Raw genomic sequence first — 22,331 nt, 5'->3', positions numbered from 1 at the left:
GGATCCTTGAGCATGGTCATCTGTGCACTTAACCGAGTGTGCTACTGCCTGCCACCCCCCCCTTTCTGTTTCATTAATAAATGATCTTTAAATATCGACATTAACATATCTAAAAATATGTCTTTGTATCCCTCCTGAGATCTTCTCCAATATTCTTTCCTTTATTCATTTATTTATAAGGAAGGCGGGAGGGAGAGAGAGAATGAGAGAACATCATTCTGGCACATGCCTTGCCAGGGATTGAACTAGGGACCTCATACTTGAGAGTCCAATGCATCACTTCTCAGGCCCCCTCTTCTTCTAAAACTCAGACACCATAGTCACCTTGACATTGAAGTGGCACACAGCTGATCTCATCCACCAGCACATCCAGCAGTTTCTCTGATCAAAGCATAGTCAGAATCTGACCACACACACCCCCACCACCACTCCCACTGCTTCTTCATGGTCCAGGTCTCCGTCATCTCTAGGATTGGACGTGACCTCCTCCCTGGGACTTTCCTTCCATGCTTAATGTCATCCACAACTCCACAGCTCACTCAAAAAGTCTGTGAGCCCCTGAGTAATCTACCCCATTCCTCTTGAACCTTTTTCCAATATTCTTGGGGCTTCCCCTGGTTTACTCCCACTCCCCCCACCCCCATGTCATTGCTGTCCAACACCAGGCACATACATAACTGCTTCAGGGCCTCTGCAGAAAGTAAGGATCGGTGAGTTGACTTTGAAGTTTAATAAGAGCTCAACAAAGAAAACATTAACCCACACAAAACCCTCCCCCTGCTTTTTTTTTTTTTTAAGGTTTATTTATATGAGAAAGATAGGAAGAGGAAAGGAAAGAATCAGACATCACTCTGATACATGTGCTATAATGAACTCAGGACCTCATGCTTTTGAGTCCAGCTTTATCCACTGAGCTTTCCTGCAGACCACCTCACATAAAACCTCCTACCCAAATGTTTGTAGCAGCATTTTTCACAATAGCCCCAGACTAGGAGCAACCTACATGCGTAGTAACTGCTGAGTGGATGAGCAGTACAGCTTGCTATCATTTGGCAATAAAAAGAGATCAACTGCAGTTGCATGACAAGGTGGACGGACCGCAAAGCATTATGCTAAGTGGGCATTATAGATGAAGGCATTTTATGCCAGTCGCAAAAGACAGAGAGAGACAAATCTAGAGGGACAGAAAGTAAGTTGGACATGAAGGGGACAGCTGAGAGATATAGAATTTCCTTTTTGAGAACTATGAAAATCTGCTTGTGGGCATAGTTGTGTGGTTTTGTGACTATACTACAAATGATTGAATTGTACAACTGAGATGAGTGCATCATGGTGTATGAATGATTTGAGATCTAAGTGACTACAGTCTTTATAAAAAACACCTCTGAAGTTTATTACAGTGGAATATATAGCTGAATGCTGCTGCAGTTTTTCAAGGAAAGTCATAATGTTCTTGTTTTCTTCTTTGTAGTGTATATGCTAGATTTTTTTTAAATTTTATTATAATGATGAAGACAGAGAGACATTGGGCAAAAGAGAGGGACAGAGAAAGAGGGACACCTGCTTCACCACTCGAACCCAGGTCCTTGCTTCTGGTAATTTAATTTGTGTGCTTTACCGATTATGGTACCCTTAGACTGTCAATTAAAAATTTTTTTAAAATATTTATTTATTTTCCCTTTTGTTGCCCTTGTTGTTTATCATTGTTATTGTTGTTGTTATTGCTGTCATTGTTGGATAGGACAGAGCGAAATGGAGAGAGGAGGGGGAGAGAAAGACAGACACCTGCAGACCTGCTTCACCGCCTGGGAAGCGACTCCCCTGCAGGTGGGGAGCCGGGGGCCTCCAATCGGGATCCTTATGCAGATCTTGCGCTTTGTGTCACATGCGCTTAACCCACTGTACTATGTCCGACTCATAGACTGTCAGTTTTTAAACGTGCAAGTGGGTGATTCTTTTGTCCCTATGTGTTACTGTGAGAAGCAGAAGATACTAATCACTGGTGTGTTTCTTCCCTCCCCAGCACTTTCACGATGGAAGGAAGGCACAGCAGCACATAGAGACTTGTTGGAAGCAGCTCGAATCAGTAAGTGGAGAACATGGCCAAAAAATGCCTCCTGTACCCTCCCTCCCTCCCTCCCTCCCTCCCTCCCTCCCTTCCTTCCTTCCTTCCTTCCTTCCTTCCTTCCCTCCCTCCCTTTCTTTTTTCTTTCTTCTTTCTTTCTTTCTTTCTTTCTTTCTTTCTTTCTTTCTTTCTTTCTTTCTTTCTTTCTTTCTCTTTATTTATTGGGTAGAGACAGCCAGAAATCAAGAGGGAAGGAAGTGATAGGGTGGAAAAGAGACAGAGAGATACCTGCAACACTGCTTCACCACTCACAGAGCTTTCCCTCCGCAGGTGGGAACTGGAGGCTGAACTTTTGGGTCCTTGCACATTGTAACGTGCACTCAGCCCATGTGGGCCACCCCCCCCCCGTACATTTTCTAGTTCAGATTCCATTTAGTTTGGGATCTATCCATAAGCGCAGAACAAACAAAAGCACTAATTTGTATTGGGTTGGTTTCTAGAAACATCATTATCGAAAGTACGTTGCTGGGAGAGGGGGTACAGGACTTTGGTGGTGGGTGTGATGTAGCTCTATGTCCCTGTAATCTGCTAACTGTATAAATCAGTACTAGATCGCTAATGACTTATTTTAAAAATAAATTATTGAGCCAAAATTCTTTTTTTTTTTCTTTTTTCTAGACAACAGATGAAAAGGACAGAGCTTTGGTGGGCATGAATGCAGATGTAAAAGTAACTTCCTGAAATTATGACATACAACTGATCAGTTCAGAGAGGAAGGCTCTTTGGGGGAATTTCAGAAACACTCTATCTTCTCATTGGAATTTTGTGCCTTAGTTGATGATTACTCTCCCTGTTACTGTTCCTCTCCCAATAGAGTAAAAGGCGATTCGAACGGGACTGCAAAGAGGCAGACCGGGCCCAGCAGTACTTTGAGAAAATGGATGCTGACATCAACGTTACAAAAGCAGATGTTGAAAAGGTAAGGTGAAAGTGAAAGTGTCTCTCTCTGTCTCCCTCCCTCTCATTTCCCTTTCCAATGTTCGCTTCTCACATCCTCCCAGCTTGCCCCTCCTCAAGTTCTCCTTTCTGATGTAACCACAGGAGGCTACTTAGCCTGGGATTGTTTCCACAGTGTTCATGGGAACCTGAAGCTAAATTTTGGGGAATCTTTGATCTCCTGGTTTGAAGAGTTTATTTGTTTAGTCACCAGGATGATAATAACTTGGAGACTTAGGCGATGAGTAGCTCATAAGGTGGTTTCCGGTGTGTCCCAGGCTCCCCCTCCCGTGTGTGTGTGTGTGTGTGTGTGTGTGTGTGTGTGTGTGTGTGTGTCTGTCTCTCAATCTATCTTTCTCTCTCAATGGTATTGCAAAAGAAGGAATCAACCTCTTGAAAAGCCAGAGCAGCCCCTTCAGGGCCATCTGGAAGAACCGGCCAGGCTGCTTAGAAATCTTCCTTTACAAACATAGAGACTCAACAGCAGGCCTAGCTTCTAATTGATTCATTGGGGTGATAAACAGGTTATGGTTGAAGGCTTGCATTTGGAGATCTTCTCAAAAGCTTTTCTCTAAATGGACTTGGACTGGCAACTCAGAATATTATAAAGCTTGTACTGTGTCTTCTTGTGGTTCTGAGTGTGTTTTTTTCCCTAGAAGCTGAATTTTCTTTTATAAAAGTCATCAATATAGTGTACACAGAATTAGGCTGTTAAATAACAGTATTCATTTGTTAACTGCCCAGGGCTATTCTGGCATCCCCAGCCTCATGCTCTACAGGGGGAACAGCTCTATGTTTTCATAGATCTCTTTCACTTTTGCCAGATTGGTTGGAGATGAGTTGAGCTAGAAAAGAGTGTGAATGCGTTATTTAGTTATTTGTTCACTTCTGCCAAATTCCTTGCTTACAGGCTAGGTATATAGGAATATGCTGGCCCCTAAAATCATCTGATATATTTTTTAAGTAGTGTTTTTTATGTGTTTACTTATTTATTTGTTTATATATGAGAGAGATAAGAGGGGGGAAAAATGAGAGAGAACCAGACATCACTCTGATACATGCAATTCCAGAGATCGAACTCAGGATCTCACATATAGTGCTTTATCCATTGTGCCACTTCTTGGACTGCTCTCTGATATATTAAATATCAGTATCTTTATTTGGTCTCAAGTAGGGGGTATTATTACAAGTTAACTCTCTAGAGTATTTAAAATGCTATTCACTTTTTTTTTTCTTTAAGTTAGATTGAGTGTGGGGAAGATAGGTCAAACTTTGAGCACAGAGCTGGTATGCCCAAGTCCCAGGTCCACATATGGTGGAATTGAGCGATTCTTCGGTCTTTCTCCCCCTGTCTTAGAATAAATACTCTTTTTCAAAGACTAAATTGGTCCAGGATCAGGGAGAGAGCACAGTGGTTGTACACATGAGTTGCAGAAGCAAATTCCCAGGTTTGAGCCTTAACATTACCAATAGCCATAGCTGAGCAGTGCTCTATTTAAAAAAAAAAAAAAAAAAGTTAAATTGACCAGAAGTTTATTTTTTAAATACTGGGGGTTGGGAGTGGGCAGGAGATAATTTACCAGTGAAATATTTGACTTGCCTTACCATGTACCAAATCCCAGGTCTGAGCCCTGGCGCTACATGGGAGTGCAACAGCACCAAGGAAAGCTCCACAGATGGTGGACATCTCTCTCCTCTCCACCGTCCTTCCCTCTTTTTGTCAATCTAAAATTTAAAAGAAAGTGAAAGGTAGCCAGGCAGCAGTGGGAATGAGAATGAGCTAGGTCCTGGCGCCACACAGCAAAGATCCTCTTATGTGCTGAGAGGTAACTCACCAGGCAGAAAACGTGTGCCCTACCATGTGTGGGGCCTCGATTGCTGGTAGCAGCATGGGCAGCACTAAGGGAACTCCACCGAGGATGGAGGGGCACTTGGGTGCCTCCCTTTTCTATCCCTCTTTCTTTTTCGCTTTCTTTACTATTTATTTGTTTATTAATTTAAATTTTAAAAAATTATCTTTATTTGTTGGATAGAGACAGTCAGAAATCAAGCAGAAGGGAGAGACAGCGAGGGAAAGAGACAGAGAGACACCTGCAGCCCTGCTTCACCACTCACAAAGCTTTCCCCCTGCAGGTGGGGACTGGGGGCTCGAACCTGGGTCCTTGCGCATTGTAACATGTGGTGCGCCACCACCCGGCCCCCACAATTTATTTATTTATTTATTTATGAGAGAAAAAGAAGGAGAAGAAGAGAACTAGAACATGATTCTATCACTCTGGCCTGTGGTGGGGATTGAATTCAGGGCCTCATACTTGAGAGGTTTTTTGTTTTTGGTCAGGCTTGGTTTTTGCCACCAGGGTTATTGCTCTGGCTTGGTGCCTGTACCAGGTGCCACTCTTCCTGGTGGCCACTTCTCCCCCCCCTCCCCCCCCCTTCCTCCCTACCTTCCTCTCTCCCTTCCTCCTTTCCTTCTTCTTGATAGGACAGAGATAAGTTAAGTGTGATGGAGCATGGGGGGGGGGTATAACTGTAGACCTGCTTCACCACTCACACAGCTTCTCCACTGCAAAGTGGGTACCAGAGGTTTTGAATCGGGTCTTTGCACATGGTAATATGTGTGCTTAACTGGGTGTGTTGAGCCCGGCCTGAGAGCCCAGTGGTTTAAACTTTGTGCCATCTCTTGGGCCACACCCTCTCTAATATAAATAATAATAATAATAATAATAATAATAATAATAATAAATCTGTCTTTCCCATTTTCCTGTTTCTGCTCTTCCCCTCTTCAAATAAATAAATTAGTAAAATCATTTTGGTTTAGTACAAATGTCCCAGAATCATATCTAGCACCAATGTATGCATTCTTTTTTTTTTTGCCTCTAGGGTTATTGCTGGGGGTTGGTGCTTGCACCACAAATCCACTGCTCCTGGAGGCTATTTTTCCCCCTTTTGTTGCCCTTGTTTTATCACTGTTGTGGTTATTATTATTGTTATTGTTGCTGTCATTGTTGTTGGAAAGGACAGAGAGAAATGGAGAGAGGAGGGGAAAACAGAGAAGGGGAGAGTAAGCTAGACACCTACAGACCTGCTTCACTGCTTGTGAAGAGACTCCTCACAACCCCCTCTGCAGGTGGGGAACTGGGGGCTCAAACCGGGATTCTTACACTGGTCTTTGCGCTTTGTGTCATGTGCACTTAACCCGCTGTGCTGCCGCCTCCCCCCCCCCCCCGTATGCATTCTTACCAAATATTTTATCTTATTATCTTAAATGTAAAATTGGAGTAGTTTTAATGAATTTAGGGACTTTGAAAAGGAAATCAGTGGTCTGGGAGGTGGCACAGTGGATAAAACATTGGACTCTCAAACATGAGGTCCTGAGTTCAGTCCCTGGCAGCACATGTGTCTGATTCTCTCTCTCCTCCTATCTTTCTCATGAATAAATAAATTAAAAATCTAAAACAAAAAATTCTTTAAAAAAAAAGGAAATCACATTTGCAACCTCTTTTTGGTATTAAATTTAAGGGAAACTTTTTTTTTTTTTAACACCAGAGCACTGCTCAACTCTAGTTTATGATGGTGCTGGGGATTGAACCTGAGATCTTTGATGCCTAAGACTTGAAAACCTTTTTGCATAACCATTGTAGTATCTCTCCAGCCTCAAATCTTTAAAAGAAAAAAGGAGTTTTATTTATTTATTTATTCATTTATTTATGAGAATGAATGGGGGGAGAGAGAACAAGAGCATCACTCTGGCACCTGCAGTGTCAGGGCTTGCACTGGAGGCCTCAGGCTTGAGTCCAATCGCCTCAGCTCTCTGGCTGCCAAAGATAAATTCTGATTGGTGCCTTTGAAGTCTCCCTCCCTAACTTCAACCTCCTCCTTTCCGTTAGCCCAGGGATACATTTTATCCCTTAATTTGGTGTTAAAAACCTTGTTAAATTCTCGTTTTATTTCTGTATAGACAGTTGTATCACCAGCACATAATGATAGTTTTATGTAATTTTTTTTATAATCCTTATGTCTTCTATTTGTTTTCCTTATCTTACTCTGCGAGTTATGACCTCCATTATGCTGTTAGAAGCAGTTAGTTCCTTATCTTGTTGGAGATTAGAAAGGTGGCTTCTAATGTTCCCCATTAGTCATGGCTTTAACATAACCATTATCAAAGGTTAAGGGATTTCCCTTCTCCTGTTTTTCCAAGAATCCACCCCCACCTCCCAACTTCAGTATCATCTTACTGGAGAAATGTTGATTTACAGAAATGTTGTTGCCATGAGGTACACTTCCACAGTTCCCCAAGATAGATGTCAGTTTCATCCTCCACCAAACCATTCCTCCTGATCCATCATAGGGCTGCCAAGAGGTGCTTTAAAAGTAAGATTTGGGGAGTCGGGCTGTAGCGCAGCGGGTTAAGTGCAGGTGGCGCAAAGCGCAAGGACCGGCGTAAGGATCCCGGTTCGAACCGCGGCTCCCCACCTGCAGGGGAGTCGCTTCACAGGTGGTGAAGCAGGTCTGCAGGTGTCTATCTTTCTCTCCTCCTCTCTGTCTTCCCCTCCTCTCTCCATTTCTCTCTGTCCTATCCAACAACGACAACAACAATAATAACTACAACAATAAAAAAAACAAGGGCAACAAAAGGAAAAAAATAAATATTTAAAAAAAGGGAAAAAAAAGAAAAGCTTTAAAAAAAAAAGTAAGATCTGGGGAGTTGGGCGGTAGCGCAGCGGGTTAAGCGCATGTGGCGCAAAGCACAAGGACCGCTGTAAGGATCTCGGTTCGAACCCCCAGCTCCCCACCTGCAGGGGAGTCACTTCACAAGTGGTGAAGCAAGTCTGCAGGTGTCTGTCTTTCTCTCCCCTTCTCTGTCTTCCCCTCCTCTCTCCATTTCTCTCGGTCCTATCCAACAACGATGACTACAACAATAAAACAAGGGCAACAAAAGGGAATAAGTAAATAAATAAATATTTATTAAAAAATTAAAATAAAAGTAAGATTTGGGGAGTTGGGCGGTAGTGCAGCAGGTTAAGCGCAGGTGGCGCAAAGCATGAGGACTGGCATAAGGATCCTGGTTTGAGCCCCCGACCCCCCACCTGCAGGGGAGTCACTTCACAAGTGGTGAAGCAGATCTGCCAGTACCTATCTTTCTCTCCTCCTCTCTGTCTCCCCCTTCTCTCTCCATCTCTCTTTTTTTTTAACCAGAGCACTGTTCAGCTCTGGCTTATGGTGGTGTGGGGGATTGAACCTGGGACTTTGGAGCCTCAGGCATGAGAGTCTGTTTGCATAGCCCTTATGCTATCTACCCTCTGCCCGATTTCTCTCTGTTTTATCCAACAATGAATACATCAATAACTACAACAATAAAACAAGGGCAACAAAAGGGAATAAATAAATAAATAAATATTTTTAAATTAAGATTTGGTTTTGAATATCTGTAAATACTTGTTCTGCTTCCCTTAACCTATTAATGTGGTAGATTACACTAATCAGTTTTCTTATCTTGACCTAAATTGTCATTTCTGGGACAAATCCAACTGATGATAACATATTAAGTTTTAAATGTAGCTGAGTTTGTCTTGGTACCGGTTTACTTAACTTCCTGAATCTGTAGTTATCCAAACTGGTCTATACTTTTTCTTCTCCTGGTTTGCTTTATTTATTGAAGTTTTCTATTTACTGAAGATATGAAATTAACTGTCCCTCAAATGTTTGCAGTACTCCTCTTCCTTTTCCTTCTCCTTCTCCACCTCTTCCTTCTCCTCCTTATGGTGATTGATGCTGGGAATTGAACCTGGAACTTCAGAAACTCAGGCATGAAGTGTTTTTTGCATGATTATTATGCTATCTCTCCAGTCCAAAGTTGTTTTTATTAAATAAAGTTCAGAATTATAATATATTTACCATTACTTAGGAGTTTGGGTTTTTGTTTTTTTTTTAGATATTTAAAAAATATTTATTTATTCCCTTTTTTTTGTTGCCCTTGTTTTTTATTATTGTAGTTGTTATTATGTCGTCGTTGTTGGATAGGACAGAGAGAAATGGAGAGAGGAGGGGAAGACAGAGAGGGGGAGAGAAAGATAAACACTTGCAGACCTGCCTCACCGCTTATGTAGCGACTCCCTTGCAGGTGGGGAGCCGGGGGCTCGAACTGGGATCATTACGCCAGTCCTTGAGCTTTGTGCCATGTGCGCTTAACCTACTGCGCAACCGTCTGACTCCCTGTTTCATTCTTTTATTTGGGCAAGAGATAATAAAGAAGAGAGGAAAAAACAGCATATTGCTAGAGCTTCTTGTGGTGTCATAGCACCTACCATGTGGTGCCAGGGCTTGTACCTGGGCTGTGTGCATGGCAAGCTAGACACTTTACTAGTGAGCTATCTTTCCTGCACTTTATATTTTCTCTTTCTTTTTTTTTTTTTTTACATTAATTTTAGATTCCCTCTTTCATTGATTGTGGTGTCTACACCTTGGACCTAAGTCTTTGGTTTGTTGTGTATAGTGACTTGTTCCTTGGTGTGTTTTTGTGATGTAAAAATGTCTACATAATGCCATATATGCATTGCTGGGGGAAAAAAAATGTCCTGCAGCAAAACTACTAAAAATGACAAATAGGGCAATGAGAAAAATGGACCTAGAAGTAGCTCATTCATTACTTAATTCTATAACCAGTGTGACAACAAAAACAATCCCAGTAAAATTGCTAGCATTTGGAGCCAGCTAGTGACATGCATGGCAGAATGGCAGAGCACACAAGCTACCCCCCTATTCCCACCTGCAGGGGAGAAGCCTCCTGAGTGATGGAACAGGCTGCAGGTGTTCTCGCACTCTATACTTCCCCTTCCCTCTCAATTCATCTCAGTCTCTATAAAAATAAAAGGGGAGGTTACTGGGTGATAGCATAATGGTTCTGCAAAAAGACTTTCATGATTGAGGCACCAAAGGTCCCAGATTCAAACCCCCAACACGACCACAAGCAATGACTGAGCATTGCTCAGGCCTCTCATTAAGGGGAAAAAAAAAAAATATATATATATATATATATATATATATATTTTTTTTTTTTTTTTTTTTTTAAAGGGGGGTGGCAAATGAATGGTCACTGGGAGTGGTAGATTCATCATGCAGGCACTGGGCCCCAGCAGTAACTCCGGTGGCAACAGAAACCAACAGCAACTACTATGGGCATTTGCAGTATTAACAGAATGCCCATCCTTCAAAGTACAGGTGTTCCGGATCGTTAAGAGCTTCCAAGATGCATGTCTTTCAGAGTCTTCAATCTGATGAGACTCTTGTCATCAAAGTGAATAAAGAATGTTGCTGTCCACATTTCTCTGTTTTAATACAGAGGGAAATAAACTTCCCTGTGTTTGCATTTGTATTCCCAGCTTCCCCAAATAACACAACCAGGTAGCCTTCACCAGGCTGGCATAGGCATAGCGGTTTGTGAAGGCAGTAAGCCAGACACTAGTTGCAGTCTCCTGGAGCTGTAGCCTTTTTTTCCCTTATGCTCCTCATGGCATTGCTGAAGCTTGCTTTTAGAAGAAAGCTCACCGTGGTTGCTTCCAAACCTTAATGTGTTGTGACAAATTGCGTCTAGTCTAGCAGGATTTCTGCATTATGCAGTGAGTCCTCCAGGGAGTTGGAGTTGCTAACAACACTGGACTGCATCACTTTACATTTCCAGCCTGAGGTTTAAGATACAGACCCAGCATATGAGCTCTGGCCCTCTGTGGTTCCGAGTTTCCAGGGTGCCTGTTTTAAAACTTGCTTTTCTCCTTTGGGCTACATCCTAGGTAGTTATCAGAAGTGCAGTTGCACTTGTCCAAAGGCAACTTTGGGACCTGTGGGGTGTAGTAAGAAATTTAATTTCTGTCCTAGACCATTTTAATATTTCTTTTTAAAATATAAGTATTTGATGTGTTTCTTGGATAAATACAGAGTGAAATTGAGAAGAGAGGAGGAGGTTGGGACGGAGAGAGACACCTGCAGCACTGCTTCACCACTTGGGAAGCTTCCCCTCTGCAGGTGGAGACTGGGGGCGGGGCTTGAACCCAGGTCTTGAACCTGGAGCCCTGTGCACTCTACCAGGTGCACCACTGCCTGACCCCTTATTTTGATATTTCTTTTTTAAAATTTTTTAAAATATTTATTTATTTTCCCTTTTGCTGCCCTTGTTGTTTTTTCATTGTTGTTGTAGTTGTTGTTGTTGTTGTTGTTATTGATGTTGTTGTTAGATAGGACAGAGAGAAATGGAGAGAGGAAGGGAAGACAGAGAGGGGGAGAGGAAGATAGACACCTGCAGACCTGCTTCACCGCCTGTGAAGCGACTTCCCTGCAGGTGGGGAGCCGGGGGCTTGAACCGGGATCCTTACACCGATCCTTGTGCTTTGCGCCACATGTGCTTAACCCGCTGCACTACCGCCTGACTCCCTTACTTTGATATTTATTTCTTTCTCTTTCTTTCTTTTTTTTATATTTTCTTTTACTTTTAAAAAATAATTTATTTATTGTTGGACAGAAACAGAGAGAAATTGAGGGGAGGAGAAGAAAGTGAGGGAGAGAAACAGATACCTGTTTTTTCACCACTCGTGAAGCTTTCTTCCTGCAGGTGGGGACCGGGGGCTTGAACCTGGTCCTTGTGCACTGTAGCATGGGCGCTTAACCAGGTGTGCCACCACCTGATCCCTATTTTGATATTTCTAAGAATGAATTTTCTTATACCAAAAGCATCATTTTGTTGCTTCTATGGAAGCACAACTTAACCTCCTCCCCAAGGATTGCCTGGCTTTGGCGTCACAGATCTCAGATCTGATGGGAACATGCCTAAACATTGGAATCTTCAGCTGTTTTGCTTAGGAGTGTGACTTACACATTGGGACTTACTTACCTCCAGACAGCAGCCTGACTGTTCCCTCGGGTTTCCGTTTGATCACCTATGAAAGGACGCAGCTTCTCAGTTCTCTTGTTATTTAATGCAATTTCCCATCTTGATTATCTGACAGCCACAGAATTTGTTATAAATGTGTTTTTTTTTTCTCTTCCCAGTTTCCACAAACAATTAAATTACCCAATTGTATGAAGAATAACTCACCTCTTCTAAGCCCCCCACCCTCGCAACTCCCCTTCATGGTCAGCCGTTCCCAAAAATTGGAATGATGTGCCGGTGTTTACAAAGATGTAATTGTTCCAGCTATGAATAGGGAGGGCTTTTCTAGCTTGTGTTTGATGTTGTGGTTGATGAGGACAACAGAGGCTGCATGCATTTTCTACACCACTCAAGATCCGGGTGGGAGTCTGATTTTCTTCTTGCCTTTTTCAAAAGCTAAACGTCCCACATAAGGAATGCAACTACACTTCTCCTAAGCCCAGTGTTCAAACTGCAGAAACGAATCCAAGTCCACAGTGAGCCTGAATAGCCTGTTTTTGATTATGCTGCCAGTGTGTGTGACTGGGTGTCTGGTCATTCACTTATAAGGAGGTAGATGTTAGGCTTGAAGTGTGATCTTTGACTACACAGAGATTAATGTGCATCAAGTAGAAATACGAAAGAAAAAAAAATCTGGCAGCTTTTTATTGCTGGCCAGTGAACATATTTGGATGTTGTGAGGATTCACAGTCCCAAGAGTGATGGTGAGGAGAGGAAATAAGCCTAGTAGCTGGTTGAAACTCAGAGAACTATTCAACCTCTTTTCCTTTGCCAAAAGCAGCAGTTAGAGTTTTTCACTTGAAGACTTAAAGTGAATTCTAATGATTTAGAATACATGCGGGTTTGTAATGTGCTGTCAAGGTATAGGAGTGGCAGAGATACCAATTTGTAATCACACAGTCCTTGACTTTGAGGAATTTGCCTTTTATTTTCTTTCTGGCATTACTAGTTTGCTGTATTACAGCTTTCCCCATATCTTTCCTAAAATTTTTATTTATTTAGTTAGTTCCCTTTTTGTTGCCCTTGTTTTATTGTTGTAGTTATTATTGTTGTTATTGATGTTGTTGTTGGATAGGACAGAGAGAAATGGAGAGAGGGGGAGAAAAAGACAGACACCTGCAGACCTGCTTCACCGCCTGTGAAGGGACTCCCCTGCAGATGGGGAGCCGGGGGCTTGAACCGGGATCCTTACGCCAGTCCTTGAGCTTTGCGCCACGTGTGCTTAACCCACTGCGCTACCACCCGATTCCCCCTCAACTCTTGAATAACTTATTTATGACAAAGACTGAAAAGTCATGCTTTGATATTAACTCAGTTTTGGAGTAAGCAAACCAGACAAACTTAGATAGGAGACAGTACCTAAGGTGAGGTAAGTAGCATAATGGTTACGCAAAGAGACTCTCAAGCCTAGTAGCTGGTTGAAAACTCAGAGAATTATTCAACCTCTTTTCCTTTGCCAAAAGCAGCAAAGGCTCCAAAGTTCCAGGTTCAATCCCCCCTTCCCAACACAAACCAGAGTTGATCAGAGCTCTGGTAGAGAGAGAGGAAAAAGAAAGAAAGAAAGAAAGAAAGAAAGAAAGAAAGAAAGAAAGAAAGAAAGAAAGAAAGAGAGAGAGGGAGAGAGAAAGAAAGAAAGAAAGGAGAAGAAGAAGAAGAAGAAGAAGAAGAAGAAGAAGAAGAAGAAGAAGAAGAAGAAGAAGAAGAAGAAGAAGAAGAAGAAGAAGAGGAGAGAGATTGTACCTACTCTCCATGATCTGGTGGTGCTGCCACTGGTTAGTGTGGTGCAGAGATGAAGAAAAGGTTATCAAAATGAATGGAATGTGAACTAATATTTCTGAACAGAGAGGACTGTGTTTGCTAAATGCATGCATTAAACTGAGTTCATCCATGTCAGGCAGTGAATAATTCCCTTTCTCTAATTCCCTCTTGCCTTGTGACTGTCGGTTCTTACGTAATTTATACAAGCAAAATAGGACATTGTTTAACAGAAGCTGCAGCCAGTGGCTACAAAGAGCTGCAACAATCGTTGATGAGTTCAAGTTGTATTTTCTTAAGCCCTGTTATTGATTTCTCCCTTTCCTTGTAGGTCTGGTTTCATTTTACTTGCAGGATTGCTTGACTGCTACCATCTCAATTTTAAGGATGGTGTTTGCCACCAAACAGTTAGCTTGACTTCTTTCTTTATTCAAATCCATTACAATTCTGGATATTGACTAATCAGAAAGTTCTCTCTATACAATATGAGAGGTTTCCTTATTTGACTTAATCATGAGTTTCATGATTAATCCAATTTGAGGAAATGTTAAAAAGCTAAACTAAATTAAGATTCTAAGCATGAGCTCTTAGAAGAGCATAATAGTTTCTTTTTTTTTCCCTTTTGTTGCCCTTGTTGTCTTTTTTTATTGTTGTTGTAGTTATTATTGTTGTTGTTATTGATGTGGTTGTTATTGGATAGGACAGAGAGAAATGAAGAGAGGAGGGGAAGACAGAGGGGGGAGAGAAAGAGAGACACCTGCAGACCTGCTTCACCGCCTGTGAAGAGACTCCCCTGCAGGTGGGGAGCCGGAGTTCAAACCCGGATCCTTATGCCGGTCCTTGCGCTTTGCGCCACCTGCGCTTAACCCACTGCGCGACTCCCCGCATAATAGTTTCTTAGAGGAGTTTACATTCCATTTTTTGTAAGATATTGCGGTTTTTCTAAAAATATTTGGCCTTGAACATCATTAGCTGTTAAATTCAAATAGATGTTTCCACTGTGAAGTGGGATAGGAAATTTTGAGTCATTTACAAATCAAGGGGCAATGCTAAGAAGTAAGTGATAAAGCTTCATGTTTCTAACTACGATAGAATGTACATCTTATGCCAATCACATAATAAGATATTTTAAGGGGAAAAACAAATCGTAGTGAAGAGGCACTGCCATTTTCAGTAGTAGTGAAGGAGTTTACTTTGAATGTTTATCAGTTTGATAACTGTCTTGATAAAGCAAAGGAGCGTTGGTAATTTAGGAAGCTTTCGTCCTCTGCAATCAGTGTAGCTGGCTGAAACAAGCAGCATACGGCTGGTTCTGGTCTAACTAATGCCATCTGAGAAGCTGAGTGTACAAAATTTTTTTACCATTTGGGGAAACAACCTCTAGCAAAATGAGGACCTTGGTTATTGTACGTATAAGGAGTTGTACTATTACATTTCTTCTTTTTTATCCTTCTTATGACTACTCACTTTGACGTCTTTATTCAACATGTTAACACATCTTTCACTCTCCCCAAGTTTGTTTCATGTAAAATATATGCTGATTATCTAAGGGGATTATTCATTGTAACAATTTAGAAAACACATTTTTGTAAAGAGGAAGTGGTTTACGAATGCAGGAAATACATCTTGCAATTACAGCTTGATCTCTTAGTCTAAACTGCTCTTTATTTGCAGCAAGCAAACAAATGTCTAGAATTTTTAAAGAGAGAATATAAAAATGGATCTTGTTCCTCTAACTGTTCTCGTATACATGGATCAAAGATTAAATCAAAGATCCTATAAAAGACCCTTTTGTTATTATCTTGTTTATAACTATCCTGTAAACAGTCATATCTGTAGTACTTTGTTTAATTTGCTTCTCAGTGTGCCTGTCCTCAGTGAACATCCTGAAGGCTTCCAGTTGATTTGATTCTTAGTGTTTGTCCTGAGTAATAATGGATACATTTTCTACTTTGGGTACTTTAGAAGGGAAATGAGACTTAATAGAAAATTCCCCAAATTACAAGATGGGAAATAAGTGTATCATATTTGGAAACAGGACAAATTTTTAACTGATACCATTAGTGAATATTGGGAGGGTGAGATTTTATTTAAGGTTGTGACAATATTACTATTATCATTCGAAGTGAATTTATGATAGATATATGTATATATATTTTTAAAAAGATATATGTACTAATGACAGAGAAAGAGACAGGCCAGGCAGTGGCGAACCTGGTTAAGTGCACACATTACAGTGCCTAAGGATGCAAGTTCAAGCCCCTGGTCCCCACCTGCAGGAGGAAAGCTTCAAGAGTGGTGAAGCGAGGCAGATGGTAGCGCAGCTGGGTGCACGTGGCGCAAAGCGCAAGGACCGGCGTGAGCATCCTGGAGTCCCCGGCTCCCCATCTGCAGGGCAGTCACTTCACAGGAGGTGAACAGGTCTGCAGGTGTCTATCTTTCTCTCCCCCACATCTTCCCCTCCTCTCTCGATTTCCCTCTGTCCTACCCGGCAACAACATCAATAATAACAACAACAAGGTTGACAACAAGGGCAATCAGATGGTAAAAGCGACCTCCAGGAGTGTGGATTCATAGTGCAGACACCAAGCCCCAGCGATAACCTTGAAGGCAGAAAAAAAAAAAGTGGTGAAGCAGTGTTGCAGGTGTCTCCCTCTCTATCTTCTTCTCTCTGAATTTCTGTCTTTATCCAATAATAATTTTTTAAAAATGTTTTTAAAAAGAAAAATCTCTATTATGAGAGAGAAAGAGAGAGAACACTAATAAACTCACCCATCTGAATAGTGTCCCTGTGTGAGCCCAGCCTGCACCTATACAGTTTCTTTTTTTTTTTTAAGTATCTTTATTTTTGGGAATCGGGCAGTGGCACAGCAGGTTAAGCGCACTTGGCGCGAAGCGCAAGGACCGGCGTAAGGATCCCGGTTTGAGCCCCTGCGCCCCTACCTGCAGGGAGGTCGCTTCACAAGTGGTGAAGCAGGTCTGCAGGTGTCTCTCTCACTCTCCCCCTTTGTCTTCCCCTCCTCTCTCCATTTCTTTCTGTCCTATCCAGCAACGATGACATCAATAACAATAACAACAATAAAACAAGGGCAACAAAAGGGAATAAATATAAAATTTTTTTATTTTAATTTTCTTATATTTATTTTTCCCTTTTGTTGCCCATGTTTTTTACTGTTGTTGTAGTTATTGTTGTTATTGATGTCGTCGTTGTTGGATAGGACAGAGAGAAATGGAGAGAGGAGGGGAAGACAGGGGGAGAGAAAGACACCTGCAGACCTGCTTCACCACCTGTAAAGCGACTTCCCTGCAGGTGGGGAGCCGGGGCTCGAACCGGGATCCTTACTCCAGTCCTTGCACTTTGCCGCGTGCGCTTAACCTGCTGTGCTATCACCCGACTCCCAAAAAAAGTATTTTCATTTTTAAATATTTTATTTTGGGGTTAGGTCATGGTGCACTTGGTTGAGCACACGTTACAATGTGTAAGCACCCGGGTTCAAGCCCCTGCCCCCCACCTGCAGGGGGAAAGCTTTACGAGTGGTAAAGCAATATTGCAGGTTTCTCTCTGTTTCCCTCTCTATTACCTGCTTCGCTTTCAATTTCTGGCTGTCTCTAGCGAATAAATAAAGATAATTAAATGTGTTATTTGTTTGTTTACTTTGCTTCATATTAATGATGGGAAGGTGGGAGAGAGACACAGAGACTCTCAAGCACAGGTCATCTCTGGCTTATGTTAGTGCAGGGTACTAAACCTGGAACTTTGGAGCCTCTGGCATGAATGTCTTTTTCTGTAACCATTGTGCTCTCTCCCCTACCCTATATAGTTCTTTTTTTTTTTTTTTTCCCTCCTCCAGGGTTATTGCTGGGCTCGGTGCCTGCACCATGAATCCACCGCTCCATAGGACAGAGAGAAATGGAGAGAGGAGGGGAAGACAGAGAAGGGGAGAGAAAGATAGACACCTGCAGACCTGCTTCACCGCCTGTGAAGCGACTCCCCTGCAGGTGGGGAGCCGGGGGCTCGAACCGGGATCCTTACGCCGGTCCCTGCGCTTAGCGCCACCTGCGCTTAACCCACTGCGCAACCGCCCGACCCCCCCCCCCCCATATAGTTCTTATCTCTCCTTACTTGCTCCTTAATACTTGTTCCCCAAAACTACAATCACACACAGCTCACCTGTATAGTGAGCTGCTTTACGCTGTGAGCCATCCAGGTTCGAGCCCAGTCCCCACCACACTGAAAGAAGCTTCAGTGCTTTGGTCTCTTTCACTCTCTCTCTACCTTTCTGTCTCTATCTAAAATAATAATAATAATAATAATAAATGTAAAAAATAAATACATTTCTTTTTATATTATTTATTTATTTATTTTTAAATATTGATTTATTCCCTTTTTGTTGCCCTTGTTTTATTGTTGTAGTTATTATTGATGTCTTCGTTGTTGGATAGGACAGAGAGAAATGAGAGAGGAGGGGAAGACAGAGAGGAGGAGAGAAAGATAGACACCTGCAGACCTGCTTCACCGCCTGTGAAGCGACTCCCCTGCAGGTGGGGAGCTGGGGCTCGAACCGGGATCCTTACACTGATCCTTGAGCAACGCCACCTGCGCTTAACCTGCTGCGCTACCACCCGACTCCCTATATTTTTATTTATTTTAATGAGAAAGATATAGATATTGGTGCTTTACTTCATTCCTTGGGATATCTAGCACGATTCATTCTTATTTATTTATTTTCCCTTTTGTTACTCCTGTTGTTTTTTATTGTTGTAGTAGTTATTGTTGTTGTTATTGATGTCGTCATTAGGACAGAGAGAAACTAAGAGAAGAGGGGAAGACAGAGAGAAAGATAAACACCTGCAGACCTGCTTCATTGCTTGTGAAGTGACTCCTCTGCATGTGGGGAGCCGGGGCTTATTTATTCTCTTATTGCCTCCAGAGTTATCGCTGGGGCTCTGTGCCGGCACTACGAATCTATTGCTTCTGGCAGCCATTTTTTCCATTTTTTTTTGGATAGGAGAGAAGAGGGGGAGGTAGATAGGGAGAGATAAACCTGTAGACCAGCTTCGCTGCTTCTGAAGCATACCCGTTATAGGTGGGGAGCCGGGGGCTTGAACCCGAATCTTTGTGCAGGTCCTTGCATTTAGTAGTATGTGTGCTTAACCAGGTGCGCCACTGTCTGCCCCCACCCCTTGTTTTGTTTTTTACAAGAGCTCAGCTCAACTCTGGTTTATGGGGATTGAACCTGGGCCTCAGGCATGAAAGTCTTTTTGCATAACCATGAAACTATCTCCTGACATGACTCATTCTTTCACTCTCATAAAGAACGTATATTTTTAGAACTGCATTTGTGAAGTGCTTTCAATATTTTTGTTCTTTAGAATACCTCCACAGCAACAGAGAATGGTGATCATGTGGACATTAACTTTCCAGAATCCAGGCTGTTGTCTGTGCATAAATGAAACCTCTATGTATCCTACTCTGGGGAGAGTTTACGATAAAAGGGGAAGAGAAAGAAAGAAGTAATCTCAAACCTACTGTAACTGCAATCTCAAGTGTCTTGCCAGTGACTGTTAGAAACCAGGGAAAAGGAGAGGGCCATGTCTTGAAGACCGTGATATATATATATATATATATATATATATATATATATATATATATATGGTGGTCCAGGAGGCGGTGCAGTGGATAAAATGTTGGACTCTCAAGCGTGAGGTTGAGTTCAACCCTGGCAGCACATGTACCAGAGTGATATATGGTTCTTTCTCTCTCTCTTTCTCTCTCTCTCTCCCTCTCTCCCTATCATTCTTCATGTATAAATAAATAAAATCCTTAAAAAATATATAAAAATAAATACACATAAGTATTTTTCCAAAGTAGTTTGGTGAAAACAAATTCTATATAAGACCAGAGATCTTGGTAAAAAATCTAAATCAGGGAGTCGGGCTGTCGCGCAGCGGGTTAAGCGCAGGTGGCGCAAAGCACAAGGACCGGCATAAGGATCCCCACCTGCAGGGGAGTCGCTTCACAGGCGGTGAAGCAGGTCTGCAGGTGTCTATCTTTCTCTCCTCCTCTCTGTCTTCCCCTCCTCTCTCCATTTATCTTTCTCTCCTCCTCTCTGTCTTTCCCCTCCTCTCTCCATTTCTCCATGTCCTATCCAACAGCGACAACAATAATAACTACAACAATTAAAAAAAAAAACAAGGGCAACAAAAGGGAATAAATAAATAAAATAAAATAAAATAAAAATCTAAATCAGGAAGAGAGAAGGTGGAGGGTAGGTAGCATAATAGTTATGCAAGTGGTCCAGGAGGTGGCTCAGTGGCTAAAGAACTCGACTCTCAAGCATGAGGTCCTGAGTTCAATCCCCAGCAGCACATGTACCAGAGTGATGTCTGGCTCTTTCTCTCTCTACTCCTATCTTTCTCATTAATAAATAAAATCTTCAAAAAGAAAAAAGTTATGCAAATAGACTCTCATGCCTGAGGCTCCAAAGTCCTGGGTTCAAGCCCCCACACCACCATAAGACAGAGCTGAATGGTGCTCTGGTAAAAAAAAAAAAAAAAAAAAAAGTGTATATATATATATATATATACATATATATACATATATATACATATATATATATATATATATATATATATATATATATATATATGGAGCAGTGGTAGTAGCATAATGGTTATGCAGACTGTCAGACTTGAGGTTCTGAAGTCCCAGGTTCAGTCCCCTGCACCACCATAAACCAGAGCTGATCAGTGCTCTGGTAAAATAAATAAATAAATATATACATACACACACACACACACACACACACACACACACACACACACACACACATATATATATATTAAATATAAAATTTAAAAGAGACTCTCATTTCTGAGACTCCAAAGTCCCAGGTTCAGTCTTCCACAGCACCATAAACCAGAGCTGAGCAGTGCTCTACTAGAGAGAGAGAGAGAAAACACCAAAGCATCATTCTGACACATGCAATGCCGAGGGTAGAACTAAGGACCTCAGGCTTCTAATTCTGGCTTTCTGGCCACTGTGCTACTTCCTGGGCTACTTACATTCTACTTTTCGAATAAGTCATCTAGGGTATAGAAAAAACAGTGGCCCTTTTTTTAAAGCTGTTTAGCAAGTGAATAGCCTGTGTGGGATTGAGATTCTGGTCTCATTTGATATCTCTCCTTTTCAGCTCCTTTTATTTCAGTGACTGAGGACCAAAGTGACCTACAATACTGAGGCTAGGAATTGTTAAGACTGTTTTAAATAAATCAGGAAATTGCTGGAATATTTCGAGCATGCTTCTTTGGTTAACTTATTTTAAAGTTTTTCTCTGTTTCATGTTTCCACTGCCCTTATAATTTTTCAAAGACAGACTCATTGTTTTGGCAAGTCCCTGGCCTGGAAGTCTCCAACAAAAATTCACAGCACTCTCTCTGAATAGTGAGTTTTTAAATGCATTCTTAGTCTTGAACTTGGAAATGTATTCTTGACTGCTATAGCTAGTCAGGGCCTTCAAAAAATGCCATTTATCATACACAGCATTGCTTCAGTCAGAGAGCTTTGTCAACACCCCCCCCCATCACTATGCCTCCTACATAGTCTTTTCAGGACATTTATTTATTAATTTATTTATTTTCCCCTTGTGCAAACTGTACCTCACTGTTTCTGCAATTCAGCAGAATGTGTCCCTTTCACCAATCTTTTTGGCAAGATAAAATGTTCTCACTCTTCCCAGATAAGATCATTATTAACATTTGTCTTTTTATAACAAGATAGTTATACTGCAAATACTAATTCAAAAATTAAAATAATAACCATCATATGCAGTTTTTACTTTATTGTTAAGTATTTACTTATTGAAAAGCTGAGGAATGAACTTAGCTTTATGCATACATAGTACCACTGAACCAGCTCCCAGGCCTAATTCATCCTTTCTTTTTTCCCTTTTATTTACTTGTTTGTTTGTTTAGAGGGAGAGAGAGAGACAACCCTGTCCCACCATCTACGATGCTACCTTTTGGTATTAGGGCTTGAACCCTGGGTGCCCCACATAGCAACATGCATGCTTTACTGGGTGAGCTACCTCCCAGCCCTAAATTCTTACTTCATATATCTTATATATAGATTCCTATCATATATATACATAGATAGGGATATGAGGTATTTTCTAATGGCTACAAGTTAGCTCACCAAGGGCATAGCATGCATTTATTTAGGTGAGCTAGAGGAGGAGGAGGAAACCAGAGCATCACTCTAGCACATGGGATACTGGGATTGAACCCAGTACCTCACACTTACAAGTCCAGTGCTCTAGCAACTGTGCCACCTCCTGGGAGTGCTATTTCTCTGTCTTAAATGATTTTTTTATTAATGAGAGAGAGAGAGAGAGAGAGAGAGACACCAGAGCATCTTTCCGGCACATTTGATGCTGCAGGTCAAGCTTGGTATCTCATACTTGAGAGCTCAATGTGTCACCCACTGTGCCACCTCCCGAACTGCTTTTGTGAGCATTTATAATTATTTCATGAAGATAAAAATCCCACAGGTAGAATCACTAGGTCAAAGGCTACAGTAAAATAAGTCTCACTCTT

At 41.7% G+C, this 22,331-nt stretch overlaps 2 protein-coding genes across 17 annotated transcripts in view; one reads left to right on the top strand and one right to left on the bottom strand.

The window, feature by feature from the left end:
- Positions 1 to 22,331, bottom strand: part of GPR107 (G protein-coupled receptor 107) — a 352,434-nt gene that overhangs the window by 149,705 nt on the left and 180,398 nt on the right. The window lies entirely within an intron of this gene.
- Positions 2,003 to 22,331, top strand: part of FNBP1 (formin binding protein 1) — an 80,402-nt gene continuing 60,073 nt past the window's right edge. For 10 of the 16 annotated variants that reach the window (XM_060200347.1, XM_060200355.1, XM_060200353.1 and 7 more), the window contains exons 1-2: positions 2,003 to 2,086; positions 2,940 to 3,044. In XM_060200347.1, coding sequence (XP_060056330.1) covers positions 3,003 to 3,044 — 42 coding nt within the window. In that variant the 5' untranslated portion in view covers positions 2,003 to 2,086; positions 2,940 to 3,002. The remainder of the gene's footprint in view (positions 2,087 to 2,939; positions 3,045 to 22,331) is intronic. The other 6 variants (XM_060200361.1, XM_060200360.1, XM_060200359.1 and 3 more) reach the window with 1 other exon arrangement.

Source organism: Erinaceus europaeus, chromosome 10 (genome assembly GCF_950295315.1).
Source record: "Erinaceus europaeus chromosome 10, mEriEur2.1, whole genome shotgun sequence".
Classification (NCBI taxonomy): domain Eukaryota; kingdom Metazoa; phylum Chordata; class Mammalia; order Eulipotyphla; family Erinaceidae; genus Erinaceus; species Erinaceus europaeus.
Note: the sequence above shows the minus strand (reverse complement) of the source record. Positions and strands in the feature narration are given on the sequence as shown.